At 45.3% G+C, this 13,183-nt stretch overlaps 1 protein-coding gene across 1 annotated transcript; it reads left to right on the top strand.

Moving 5' to 3' along the window:
• The first annotated feature begins 7,093 nt into the window (after positions 1-7,093).
• LOC119362936 (serine/threonine-protein kinase SAPK2) lies at positions 7,094-11,711 on the top strand. Its single transcript, XM_037628216.1, has 9 exons — positions 7,094-7,453; positions 8,646-8,720; positions 10,157-10,258; positions 10,351-10,404; positions 10,488-10,580; positions 10,663-10,755; positions 10,841-10,945; positions 11,058-11,156; positions 11,235-11,711. Exons 1-9 carry the CDS (start codon positions 7,334-7,336, stop codon positions 11,517-11,519), a joined length of 1,026 nt encoding a protein of 341 aa, XP_037484113.1. The 5' UTR covers positions 7,094-7,333; the 3' UTR covers positions 11,520-11,711.
• Positions 11,712-13,183: the final 1,472 nt, after the last annotated feature.

Raw genomic sequence — 13,183 nt, 5'->3', positions numbered from 1 at the left:
AAATTTCGGTTGTATGACACGACTAGCTAAGATGAATCTAATTCCGAGTTTCACTGTAGCCAAAGGCTGTAAGTGCCATGCGTGTGTGCAAGCAAAGCAACCTCGTAAGCCTCACAAGCCTGCGAAGGAGAGACACCTGGCACCACTAGAGCTCATACATTCAGATCTCTGTGGGATGAATGGTGTGTTGACTAAAGGTGGAAGGAAATACTTCATGACTTTGATTGATGATTCCACTAGGTTCTGTTATGTGTATTTGTTAAATACAAAGGATGATGCTCTACACTACTTCAAAATCTATAAGGCTGAAGTTGAGAACCAACTTGAGAAGAAAATAAAACGAGTCCGGTCTGATCGTGGTGGAGAGTACTTTCTAGTGAGTTTGATTTATTCTGTGCGGAACATGGTATTATTCATGAAAGGATGCCTCCCTATTCACCCTAGTCAAACGGGGTTGCCGAACGGAAAAACCGTACTCTAACAGATTTGGCTAACGCCATGTTAGATACATCGGGTTTATCCAAGGCATGGTGGGGGGAGGCTGTATTGACATCATGTCATGTCCGGAATAAAGTTCCCGTGGAGGATAATGAGACTACTCCCTATGAGCAATGGGAAAAGAAAAGAACTACACTCTCTTACTTGCGCACTTGGGGCTGTTTCGCGAAAGTCAATGTGCCGATCCCCAAAAAGCGTAAGCTTGGACCAAAGACCGTGGACTGTGTTAATTTGGGCTATGCTAAGAATAGCGTTGGCTATAGATTTCTAGTAGTGAAATCTGAGGTACCTGACCAGAAGGTCAGTACAATTATAGAGTCTAAGGATGCTACATTCTTTGAGGATATTTTCCCCATGAGAGATATGCAAAGCAGTTCTAGACTGGAATCTAATGAGACTCCTGAACCTGCCATTCCGATGGAATATTATGAACACAAAAGTGATGAAAGTTCATCAGAGGATGACGAGGAAGCTCCTGTTAGGAGCAAGAGACAAAGGACTGCAAAGTCTTTTGGTGATGATTTCCTCGTGTACCTCATGGATGATGACACTCCCAGTTCCATTTCAGAAGCTTATGCATCTCAGGATGCTGACTACTGGAAGGACGCGGTCTGTAGCGAGATGGATTCCATCATGGCTAATGGGACATGGGAGATCGTCGATCGTCCTTATGGTTGCCAACCATTGGGATGTAAGTGGGTGTTCAAGAGGAAGCTTAGGCCCGATGGTACTATTGAGAAGTACAAGGCTAGGCTTGTGGCTAAGGGTTATACCCAAAAGGAAGAAGTGGATTTCTTCAATACTTACTCACCTGTAGCTAGGCTGACAACCATTCGAGTGTTACTCGCTTTGGCTACCTCGCATGGTCCTCTTGTTCATCAGATGGACGTTAAGACGACTTTCCTTAACGGAGAGCAAGACGAGGAAATTTACATGCAATAGCCAGATGGCTTTGTAGTAAATGGTCAGGAAAGAAAGGTGTGTAAGTTAGTGAAATCTTTGTATGGCCTGAAACAAGCGGCTAATCAATGGCATGAGAAGTTTAATACAACTTTGACATCTGCTGGCTTTGTTGTCAACGAAGCTGATAAATGTGTATACTATCGCTATGGTGGGGGCGAAGGAGTTATACTGTGTCGGTATGTTGATGACATACTGATATTTGGGACCCACCTCAAAGTAATTGAGGAGGTCAAGGCTTTTCTATCTCATAACTTTGAGATGAAAGACCTGGGCATGGCTGATGTTACCTTGAACATCAAGCTACTGAGAAATACTGAGGGTGGAATTACATTTCTGCAATCCCACTATGTTGAGAAGATTTTGAGCCGCTTTGGATATTCGGACTACAAACCTTCTGCAACACCATATGATCCTAGCGTGCGGATTTGAAAGTTCGAAGGCACAGCTATAGATCAATTGAGATATTCCCAAGTGCTTGGTTCACTGATGTACCTAGCATGTGCTACTCGTCCTGACATCTAATTTGCTGTGTGCAAACTGAGCCGGTTTGTTTCCAATCCGGGAGATGTGCATTGGCATGCTGTTGAGCGAGTGATGCGTTACTTGCAAGGTACTGCGTACTATGGGATTCACTATTCTGGGTACCCGACTGTACTTGAGGGGTATAGTGATTCAAATTCTATATCTGATGCTGATGAGATGAAAGCCACAAGTGGACATGTCTTCACATTTGGTGGTGGTGCTGTTTCCTGGAAGTCTTGCAAGCAGATGATCTTAACCAGATCAACTATGGAAGCAGAACTCACATCATTAGAGACATCATGCATCGAAGTAGAATGGCTTCGAGAGCTTTTGATGGATTTGTCGGTAGTTGACAAACCAGTGCCGGTTGTCCTTATGAACTATGACAATCAAACGGTGATTGCCAAGGCTAAGAATTCAAAGGACAACATGAAATCCACAAAGCACGTAACAAGAAGATTGAAATCTGTCAGAAAATCAAGAAACTCCGGAGTAATAGCGTTGGATTATATCCAGACGGCTAAGAATCTGGCAGACCCTTTTACGAAAGGGCTATCATGGATTGTGATAGAAAATGCATCAAGGGAGATGGGTATGAGACCCACGTAAGTTGCCATGGGGGTAACCCAACCTATGTGACCGGAGATCCCGTGAATTAGGACCTGGGAAAACAATCCAGTGGTCAACTGAGGAGAGTATCCTTAATTAACCCACTCTGTTGGAGATGCAATAATACTTTCAATTCTGTAAGGCAGGATGACTTTTGTCTTAATGTGTTCCAAAGCTTATGTAAGCAAGATGCTAACCTACGGAGCATTCTTTGGAGAAACACACCTATGTGAGCCTGACTGCTGGTCACAGTCTATGAGATTGGGTGATCTCTAGGAAACTCATGAGAAGGTACGGAGTATGACTAATAAGCTCCACCCATGGGTTTAGCCTTCGGCAGCCACGTATCAGCGACAATAGGCGAAACTTCTACACGCCAAGCTGACAATTCAAAGCATAGTCCATTGTTCAGTTGTGAAGAAGTCTAATCCTATTGCTCTAGGTGGAAGTTCAACTTAACAGTCTCCACTGAAAATTCTGGTATATCAAACATTGTTTGGAACAGTTGACAAAATTATGTGCCTCGAGATCTGGTGGGGGATTGATGGATTATGGATGGGCTTAGGACCATATAAGACAATAATCCCTAGTTAATCTCTAAGGCCCATGCATGTGTACGACAAGTGGTGGAAAGTGTGGGAAGTTTAGTCCCATACTGCTACAGTAAGAAGAGTGAGACCTCTTTATAAGGGCTGCTCTACCACTTGCTATTGGGAGCTTGGGAATAGGAGCTGTACACGCGCGCTCCTCCTCCTCTGCCACCCGCCTTGCCTCGCCACGCCTCGTCACGACGCGCCCGCCGCGGGTTGCGGGAATGAACCGAGCCGAAGCTTATTTTTGCTGCTCAGGAATGGTTAATTAATTAGCGAGTCGCTTACGAAAGTGCCACTGTCCGAGACGTTGGACCGCGGGCTGTTCGCGGACTCGGTCGTGGGCCTGGCGGCCTATATAGGAAGGCGCTGGCCCATGGAGTGAACCCTAACTCAGTTCACTCACTCCCTGTCGTACAATCCTAGCCGTCATCTACTATTCCTCTCGTTGTGCCGCTTCGGGCGATCCCATCCCGACGACCGCGTGCATGGTTGGTCGGGAGAGCAGGTGCCTCCGGAACCCTGTCGTTCGAGATCCTGCCTGGGAGAACGGCAATAAGGTTTTTGGGGAGCGTCTCGACGCGACTGCTCCCGATCCATCCCCGTCTTCATCCGCCTCTGCTTCCACTACTTCCTCTATATCGACTCCATGGCTGACGACGAAGTCGCCAAGAAGAAGGCCTTGGCTGATGCCGAAGCTGCTGCTACCGCCGTCGCTTGGCCTGGCCAACCGGAGGGTATGACTCGTTCATCCCCCATTTGCTCGTTCATGTGCTAGCCGTATATATGTTGTTCATAGATATTTCGGTTCTATGTACTATACGTGCTCACATGCTTAGGTATCGGTATGAGATGCATACCGTATTTGCCATGCTTACTGTTTACTCGTGGATTAGATTAGTCAGAAAAGTGCTAATATTTTCAACAACGACTTCGATGTTATGATGGATGCACTCGTGCCACTCGTGCCGGTATGGAGTGGCAACGACTAGATCTCAAATGAGACATGGATGGCCCCCTAACGACCATGGTGGTGTTCTAAGGCAGGAAGACTTTCCACCAATTTGCTAGTGTCCTTTTGGCTTGGCGTGCAGTACTCACGGATATGACTATCACTGTTTGGAATACCACATCATGTTCGGGTTGAAAACTCGTATCTTGATCTTTATTGGTTGGGCTCAGCGGCGAAGAATTTGCATTGCAACCTTGTTGAAGGCGTTGTCTACTTTGTTATTATTGTGATAGTAATCCTTGTCCACATTGTCTCCGATCGGACGTAGCGACAATGGCGCAAGGACATTTATCCCATTGAAGGCATTGTTGTGGTACAAGTCGACTTAGTCGTAAGCGTGAATTTCGGATCTTGATGGTTCGACTGCGGTTCATTTTTTCGATACCCTATGTGCTTCACAATGATGTAGGGGCCAATAGTATCAACCACTTTTTCGAAGAAAAAATATATTGATGAACCAATGATTTGGCAGCAAATCATACATGCCCGTAAACCATACCACCTATCTCACTTATTTTAATTTGAAAAGGCTACTATAAAGGGATTGAATTGGAGATACAAACACATTTTTATGTTTTTTCAGAATGAGTTCATATGCTATTTTGTCGCAACTGCTAAATACCAGTTGATTATTGTTAACATGAATAGCGGTCAATTACACATTTTTTTATATATTTGTATTCACTTCCTAGATAAGCGCGCTGTCGCAAAGAGTTTGTCTTGATAGTAGTTTGACTAAGGTACCGTTGAAACCGTCTGCTATGCTTGATTCTTTCTCAAATTTTAGGCGTGGTTGCAATTCAGGCTGAACAAAGAGCTCCTATTTGACAGGGCTAGGGGACTGCAATCACTTGTTTTGGGCATCATGGCGATGTTGATGGTGATTGGGCATCATATGTTTAATTCGTCTGCTTATTCCTTTTGATCTATTCTTTCCTCGTTATAATGTTGTGGCAATGGAGAAGGTCATGGTGTTGCATTAGTTTGATGTTGTTGAGACAAGGGCGTTAGTTCTTTTGTTTGGTAGATTCGTTTGAAAATCCGCTCATATTAAGCGCTCGATTAAGGTGTCATACTTCCCCATCATTTTTATTGTTCGGGACACAAACACTGTTCCTTTTTCAGTCTCGATCATTCTTTACAAACCTGCTGAAGGTTGGCGTTGTGCCCCCTGCAGTCGGGCTTGCACGTAGCTCCATCAATGGGGCTAGGCTTTTTATTTATCGCTTACACGCATGGTACAACTCCGGGCAGGTTAAGTTTCTTTTGGTGGGAAAACCTTCCCATTTACAATAGGCCAGTACTCTGCGCCGGCGCACCGGCCGAAACTTTCAGCCGATCGGCTACCTACCGCTCGATGCGAGACCGCGTGGCCGTTGGATCTGGCGCTTTCTCCTCTTGGTCAACGCTACCACCCCACCACCAATCATCCACACAGCGCTACCCCATCCCCTGACGGGCACCGGATTTGTGTGGGGCTGTAGGAGAGGGCGCCGCCCAGCTTGCCGGCTCACCCCGAGCGCCGCTGCCCCCGACATCCGTCTCCCCTCGCTGCCGGCCGTCCATCTCCATCGATGTTTTGCCGCCCCCCCTACACACCCCGCCGTAGATAGGTATGTACCTCGCCCCGGCAGTGGTGGCAGCTTGCCAACATGTGGTTGCAGCATTCAGGTGCATCGTCCCGTCATCCTCGCCATTGAAGCTCCCTGCACGGGTGTACGCCGAGCGCTCCGTCGTTCCCTACCGTAGAAAATCAGCTCAACGGTGGCAGCTTTTTGTTTGCCAGTTGCAGCAAATCAGCTCAACCTCTGTGGTCGCCATGGTCACCATCGAATAAAAGAAAAAGCTCATTCCAGCAAATTTGTACACCGGTTCCAGCAAAACTCTTAGATCGTTGTAGCAAAACAAAAGGCATCGCCACCGTCAACCAACGCCGCCGTGCATGCATGTAGCAAAAATAGGATGTGGTTGTAGCAAAGGTGTCGCTGGTCGAGTAGGACGAACTCCAGTAGTAGCATTTTTGGGTGCTGGTTCCAGCAAACCTCCCAGCCGGTTCCAGCAAAATAGGTCGCGGTTCCAGCACCCCCGGTCCATCAGTCAAAATTGCCGCCGTGACCCGACACTTCGCCGCGGTCACCAGTTCTAGCAAAAACCGGGCGTGGTTGCAGCTCCGGGTCTAGCCGGTCGCAGCACTTGACCGCAGGGGAGGGAACGAGGACATGGACAGAAGTACGCCACGGTGCCTTCCTCGTCGCTGTTCATGGTCTCCGCCATGAGCGCGCTAGCAACACGCGTGGGGATCAGCAGAGAGGGGGGAGGGGAAGAAGCGGAATAGCCGCGGGCGCGCTGGGGAGCAGCGAGGATCAGCAGAGAGGGGCAGGGGAAGAAACGGGATAGCCGTGGGCGCGCTGGAGAGCAGAGATGCGGGAGGTGGAAGAAATAGGGGAGAGACAGCGTAGATGAGGGCCCACATCCTACGTGTCGCAAGTTGCTTCGCTGGTGCACCGGGGCTAAACGTTTACCTTTACAATAAATCCGAGCGGTCGCTTCACATAGAAACCATGTTTGGAAAAAAGATTATGGGATGCTGAAATTTAACATCAACCTACCATATTTTCGCAAAAAAATAAAAAAAATAACAGGGCACACTTGTAAAGAGTTCACCGGCAGTGGAAGAAAACGCCGCACGAGCCGCTGAAACGGGAATTCCGGGAGAGGTTCTCCGAATTCTGCAAATTACATCACCATCGAGCGAGGCGAGCCGGCGACCACTTCGTACCGTAGCCGTCGACGGCTCGACCCACGACGGACGGTATGGCTACATGGGTACGTCTCTCTCCTCTCCCCACGCACTGCGACCCGACCCACCCGGCCTCGTCAAAAGGAGGAGCCCCAGCCCCTCCACACCGCAGCGCACTCCCCTCCCTCACCTTCCTCCCCCCTCCCCCGCCAGGCCCCTCCCGCTCCCTCTCCTCGCTCGGGTGCTTCCTCCCTCCCTCTGTCCACTCCACTCGCCACTGGCTCCGTTCGGTCCGTGAATCTTGACCGACCCGCCTGAGCCGGCAGCCACCGGTGGCCTGCTGCCGCCTCTCGCTCCAGTGGTGGTGTGGCTACGAGCTGCGGACGGAGGGGGTCCGGGATGGAGCGGTACGAGGTGATCAAGGACATAGGCTCGGGCAACTTCGGGGTGGCCAAGCTGGTCCGGGACGTCAGGACCAAGGAGCTCTTCGCCGTCAAGTTCATCGAGAGGGGGCACAAGGTGAGCCCCAATCAAAATTCATTCCCCTCCGTGTCTAATCCGTCCTTTCCCAGGTTTTGTCCGGGTTCTTAATTCGTAGAGGAGGGTTCTTCATCCGGACTGCTGGTGTTTAGCCGGTAGTACTTGGTAGTTTTGCTGATTCGGTGCTATCTGGCCTGAGTACTACTAGTTTGCTCAGAGTCAAGCGATTGGATGATCCACCGTGCTGCTGCCGGCCCAACCTGCTCTGCTTCGGTGTCCGAAATTCTCACTCGAGTTTCGCTGCTTTTAATTCATGGGTCTTGAATTTTCAGCCGAATATACGTAGTTCACAACGCTATCCGGTTTCTGGGCCTTAAATCGCACTTGGCTGGTCAATGCAGTCGTTCCTCTGCTCATCGCTTTATTGATTAAACAGATTGATTAATTAGTCCAAGTCCTGTCCACCTTTTGTTGTACAGTAATTGGCAAGCAATCTATTCACAGTGTTCATCTTTGGTACGTACCAGGATCACCAACCAAATCCATATACCCTGCCCCGTTTTGCAGCCCAAGTGAACGGTCTGTCCAGTTTTGGAATGCCTCCTTGGATTGTGTTGCATTTTGCTAGATTATGCAAAACCAGGGTTGGCTTGTTTAAGGTGTTAACAGTCAGTTAGTTAAATAAGTTTCCACAAAGCTGGTAGACACCCGTACAGAATTAGCAAAATTTATGTCTGCTCAACGAAATGAAGTTAGCAAACACTGTCATGTTAGGTAAACCCTCTTTAGTAATTAATTCACACGGTCATATCGGTTAGCATGTGTTATTACTTGTAGTTCACTTCAGCCTCTTATGGACATTCCCCCCACCTTTCTTGCTTATCATCATTGCCTCTCAACATCTTTCACTCAATCAGTGATACTGTTATAGCACGGTATGGTTAGTTTGTTTTCGGACTATAAGCATGATTTGGTTTATGTATCTTGGTTAGGACTACTTGATTATTTTCTTATGCTGCCTTACATTTCATTATGTACACACAACCATCTATTATTTTCGGTCTATTACATCCACCACCTCTGACCATTTTATTGTTCACGTTTCGCTGTTTGTGTGGAGAAAACCATTTACCTTACCTTATCTGGGTTCTCTAAGCCATTTTGGACGTGGTGTTTGAGTATCTTTAGTTTGTCAAATGGAGCTTTAATTATTATTCTTGTGCTTTCGTAGATTGATGAGAATGTTCAAAGGGAGATTATGAACCACAGATCTCTGAGGCATCCGAATATTGTTAGATTCAAAGAGGTAAGTCCCTTCTGACTGTATGGAAATACTAATACAAACTCAAAACATTTGAATCCAGTGTCATCGTTATGTATTTGACAGTGCACTTTACCTCAGTCCAATGATTTTCGGAAACTCGAAGCATGTTTTCTAAATTTCCGACCCCGTGTTACATATAATGGCTTTAAAAAGCGATGGAAAAAATTCTGTGGACCCAAGCTTTGGCCTGGTCGTATGTTCTAAGTCCTAACGGCTGCTAATAAAACAACCATTTCTTTTGAAAACTTCACTGCAATGTGGTTGCTGAAAATTCTTCAAACTTCATAAAAGTAGTGTTTATTCAAAATCATACATTAGAATGAATCCCCCCACCCCCGTCCGCCAAAAAATAGACATGATATGATGTAATGTTCAACTCAAAACTCTTCTCAGCTTCTGGCATGTACCCATTCCAGCAAGAAAGTGGTGTCTATCTGTTATCCGTCCATTAACTTGAATAGGACAATTGGAATATTGTAAAGAAAAACTTTATACTAGTTGCATCGTTTGGAAAGACACTTTTGGTAGTGACGCGTACCTTTATTGTATACTTTATGCGCACAGCGGTTTTCCTATTTTGAGTAGTAAGCATATGCTATGTGTGGCTATGAATATTCCCATAGACCCTTATTCTCACTTATATGGTAATTTTATGTTTATTCATTCCATGTGTATGACCAGTGGGCTACTTTTTCAACTGTTTGTGAGAACATATTAATTCTGTTGGATGATTGGATGCTTATCAGCATTCAGTAGCTTGTCCTAGTGCCATGCCCTCTAACTTGGGTAATACTGTTGTGGACCTGCCGCGTTGAGAATTGAGACCACCATTCCGCTGTGTGAAGATACCATAATTGCTTAGGGCCGCAATGCAAACTTTCATTAAATAACTATTGGAAGCGATTGTGGCCTAGCAGGACACCGTAGCCTCTTGTTGAAGTGTTCCAGGTTAATGTTATTCTTGGACTTAAAATCTTGCTCATGCTATGCATTCTAACTGCAGTTCAGAACGAGTGAAAATGCATGGACAAGCCAAAAATGTTGTAACTCTAGTCCCATAGTTAAATTTGAACACAATCATACCTTTTTCTTCAAGACATGACAGAGACACACACTATAACCATAAGAAATGTTTATTCTGGATAGTTATATTTGTAATGGAATTGTATCAAAAGAAGCTTTGCTTCAATAATCCCACCTTCTGCGTAAAAGTGTACAAATATGGAAGCAATTGATTAGTATTTTGAGCTGGCCTAAAAATATATAATTTTCTTGGTCCAAATTCACCAAGGATTTTCTCAGTTTAACTCCTTTTATTTCCTTTGAGCACTAAAAATCGTTGTGTCATATTTTCTCAAGTATGAATCTATTGTCATATCCAGATTGCAGGACTTAAAAGAGATCATTTAGTTTTTCAGGTTGTGCTAACTCCCACACATTTGGCCATAGTTATGGAATACGCTGCTGGCGGTGAGCTATTCGAAAGGATCTGCAGTTCTGGAAGATTTAGCGAGAATGAGGTATACAATATGCACAGCAATTTATGATAATTAATAGTTATGTGCATGCCATTGTATTGATGATTTATCGACTTATTCAATCTTTTCAACAGGCTAGGTTCTTCTTCCAACAATTGCTTTCAGGAGTTAGCTATTGCCATTCCATGGTACACAACTATTTCAAATTAAGTTACAAGAACAACCTAGAAGTAGCACATAGTACATAACCATATCCTTTTTACCGCTGCAGCAAATATGTCATAGAGATCTGAAACTAGAAAACACACTCCTGGATGGAAGCGAAGCACCCCGGCTCAAGATATGTGATTTCGGTTACTCCAAGGTAATCCAAGGCAGATTGTGACATTTATAATCACTTGCTTGCTAACTAAACCATTATACTTACCCATACATCTACATTTCAGTCCTCTGTGTTGCATTCTCAACCAAAATCAACCGTCGGTACTCCTGCCTACATTGCCCCCGAGGTCCTTTCTAGAAGGGAATATGATGGAAAGGTAATTTCTCTTTGCCGTTTCTCTTGTCAGTTTTGCATAATCCTTCACCTGACCTGAACCCTTCAAACATCACTTTGCAATTCAGGTCGCTGATGTCTGGTCGTGTGGAGTAACCCTATATGTGATGCTTGTCGGCGCTTATCCTTTTGAGGACCCAGACGAACCAAAGAATTTCCGCAAGACAATTACTGTGAGTTTGTCCAACAATCAACTGTGCCAATCAGATTCCTCATTCCATTTTGCTTCAGTCAGCGCATGCTGCAAATTTTGCTTTGGAGTAAAAGTTTATAAGATCCTTGCAGCGGATACTCAGCGTACAATATGCAGTACCCGATTACGTCCGGATTTCAATGGAGTGCAGGCATTTGCTGTCCCGGATTTTCGTGGCAAACCCTGAGCAAGTAATCTCTCTGCCAAAACAGCTATGTTTCCAAATAGAGACGTTGAATATCTGCATTCTCACCAGCCATTTCCTGCAGCGAATAACCATCCAAGAGATCAAGAACCACCCATGGTTCCTCAAGAATCTGCCGATCGAGATGACCGACGAGTACCAGATGAGCCTGCATATGGTCGGCGTCAACGCTCCCCCGCAGACCCTGGAGGAGGTCATGGCCATCATCCAGGAGGCACGGATACCGGGCGACGGATCCAAGTTTGCCGGGCAGCTGTCGGTTCCCGGGCTAGGGAGCATGGAGCTCGACGACATAGACGACGTCGACGCGGACGTCGAGGACAGCGGCGACTTTGTGTGCGCGTTGTGACGGGCAGGTGTGGTTCCCCTTGGTGGTGTGGCTTTGTGTTTGTAATGTGTTCATCCTTCTGGTGTGTCGTCTGTTGCAGAGGGTTGCGGTGTGCTGTTGTATGATTACATGTGTTTCTGTAACCGTTGTTCGTAGTGATGCTGTGGATAAAGTATAAGTATAACTATATACTTCCATATGTGTTTGGTGTCATCAGTAGGATTCCTGGTGATCTGATTCTCTTTACGCTTCGGCAGTTTATATATTTGTTACTATTTTTTTGCAGGCAGCAGTTGGAGGGATCGTCCTAATTGTTGACCCATCGTGTGTTCATCCTATGCTACTTTTTTATTACGATCTCACCTGATGTTGTATTGATGCTATTTTTACAGGGGTTTGTACTATTCTATTCCCTCCGTTCCTAAATATAAGTCTTTGTAGGGATTCCATTAGATGGACTATATACGGAGCAAAATGAATGAATCTAAACTTAAAATGCATCTATATACATCCATATGTGGTTCATAGTGGAATCTCTACAAAGACTTACATTTAGGAACGGAGGGAGTAAATAGTTAGTATTGCAATTAAAAGAACCAGTATTTGAGTATTTCTCCTTTTTTTAGAGTAGCTAGAATGTTCAATTTTTTTAGGGTAACTAGAGTATTTCATGTTCCAAACCAAAAGTAAAACAGAACCACACCTCTCCGGACCAAGCAGAGTAGTTTTTTTTCTTTTGAAAAACTTGAGTAGAGTAGAAATTGAAAAGAAGCTTGTTCAACATCGTCTGAGATGGTTTGAGCATATTCAGCGCAGGCATCCAAAACCTCCAACGCATAACAGATGGCTAAAGCGTGCGAAGAATGTTAAGAGAGGTCGGGGTAGACCGGATTTGACATGGGAGGAGTCCGTGAAGAGAGATCTGAAGGATTGGACTATCATAAAAGAACTAGCTATGGACAGGAATGCGTTGAAACTTGTTATCCATGTGACCGAACCATGAGTTGATCGTAAGATCCTATGAGTTTCACCTCTAGCCTCCCCCAACTTGTTTGGAACTAAAGGCTTTGTTGTTGTCGTAAACTTGAGCTTCTTTACGTTTTTTCCTTATGAGAATCATGAGCTTCTTTTATGTTTTTGTTGTTGTTGAGATCACTTTATTTATTTATTTTTTAAAGTTTCTTTTGAGACAAATGTTTTTTTAAGCGAGCTTCTTTATTTATGTTTTTTAGGAGTGCTTCTTTATTTATGTTTTTTAGGTGAAATCACTAGTTAAGAAGTACTCGTTGCGAAGATCACTCCAACTTTTCCGGTTGCGACAAGTGGCGTGCTGCATGTGCGCCATTTGTTGCAACCTGAAAATTTTCCTTTTTTTCGTAGATCCGTTTATTCAAAATGTTTTATTTAGTAAAACCGTGCGTCCAAATCTTTAACCGCTTTCGCCGTTGGATTCCTCGCGTCGAGATCTTCAAAACTAGATCCCATGTTGATAGATTTTGACGAACTTTTTTTCATAAAAAAACAGACGAAATAACCGAACCGGTAGCACGGGTTTTTCCCTTCTGAAAGAGGCACGCCCGTGCCTCTGACGAAATCATAACTCTCGCGAAAGCACACCCGCGCCTCTGGCAGAAGCAAAGCCGTGACTCTCGAGAAAAAAAAAACTAGAAAACACGTTTTTTTTC

The sequence above is a fragment of the Triticum dicoccoides genome, chromosome 2B (genome assembly GCF_002162155.2).
Source record: "Triticum dicoccoides isolate Atlit2015 ecotype Zavitan chromosome 2B, WEW_v2.0, whole genome shotgun sequence".
Taxonomy (NCBI): domain Eukaryota; kingdom Viridiplantae; phylum Streptophyta; class Magnoliopsida; order Poales; family Poaceae; genus Triticum; species Triticum dicoccoides.
This window is presented reverse-complemented; position numbering and strand designations above follow the sequence as displayed.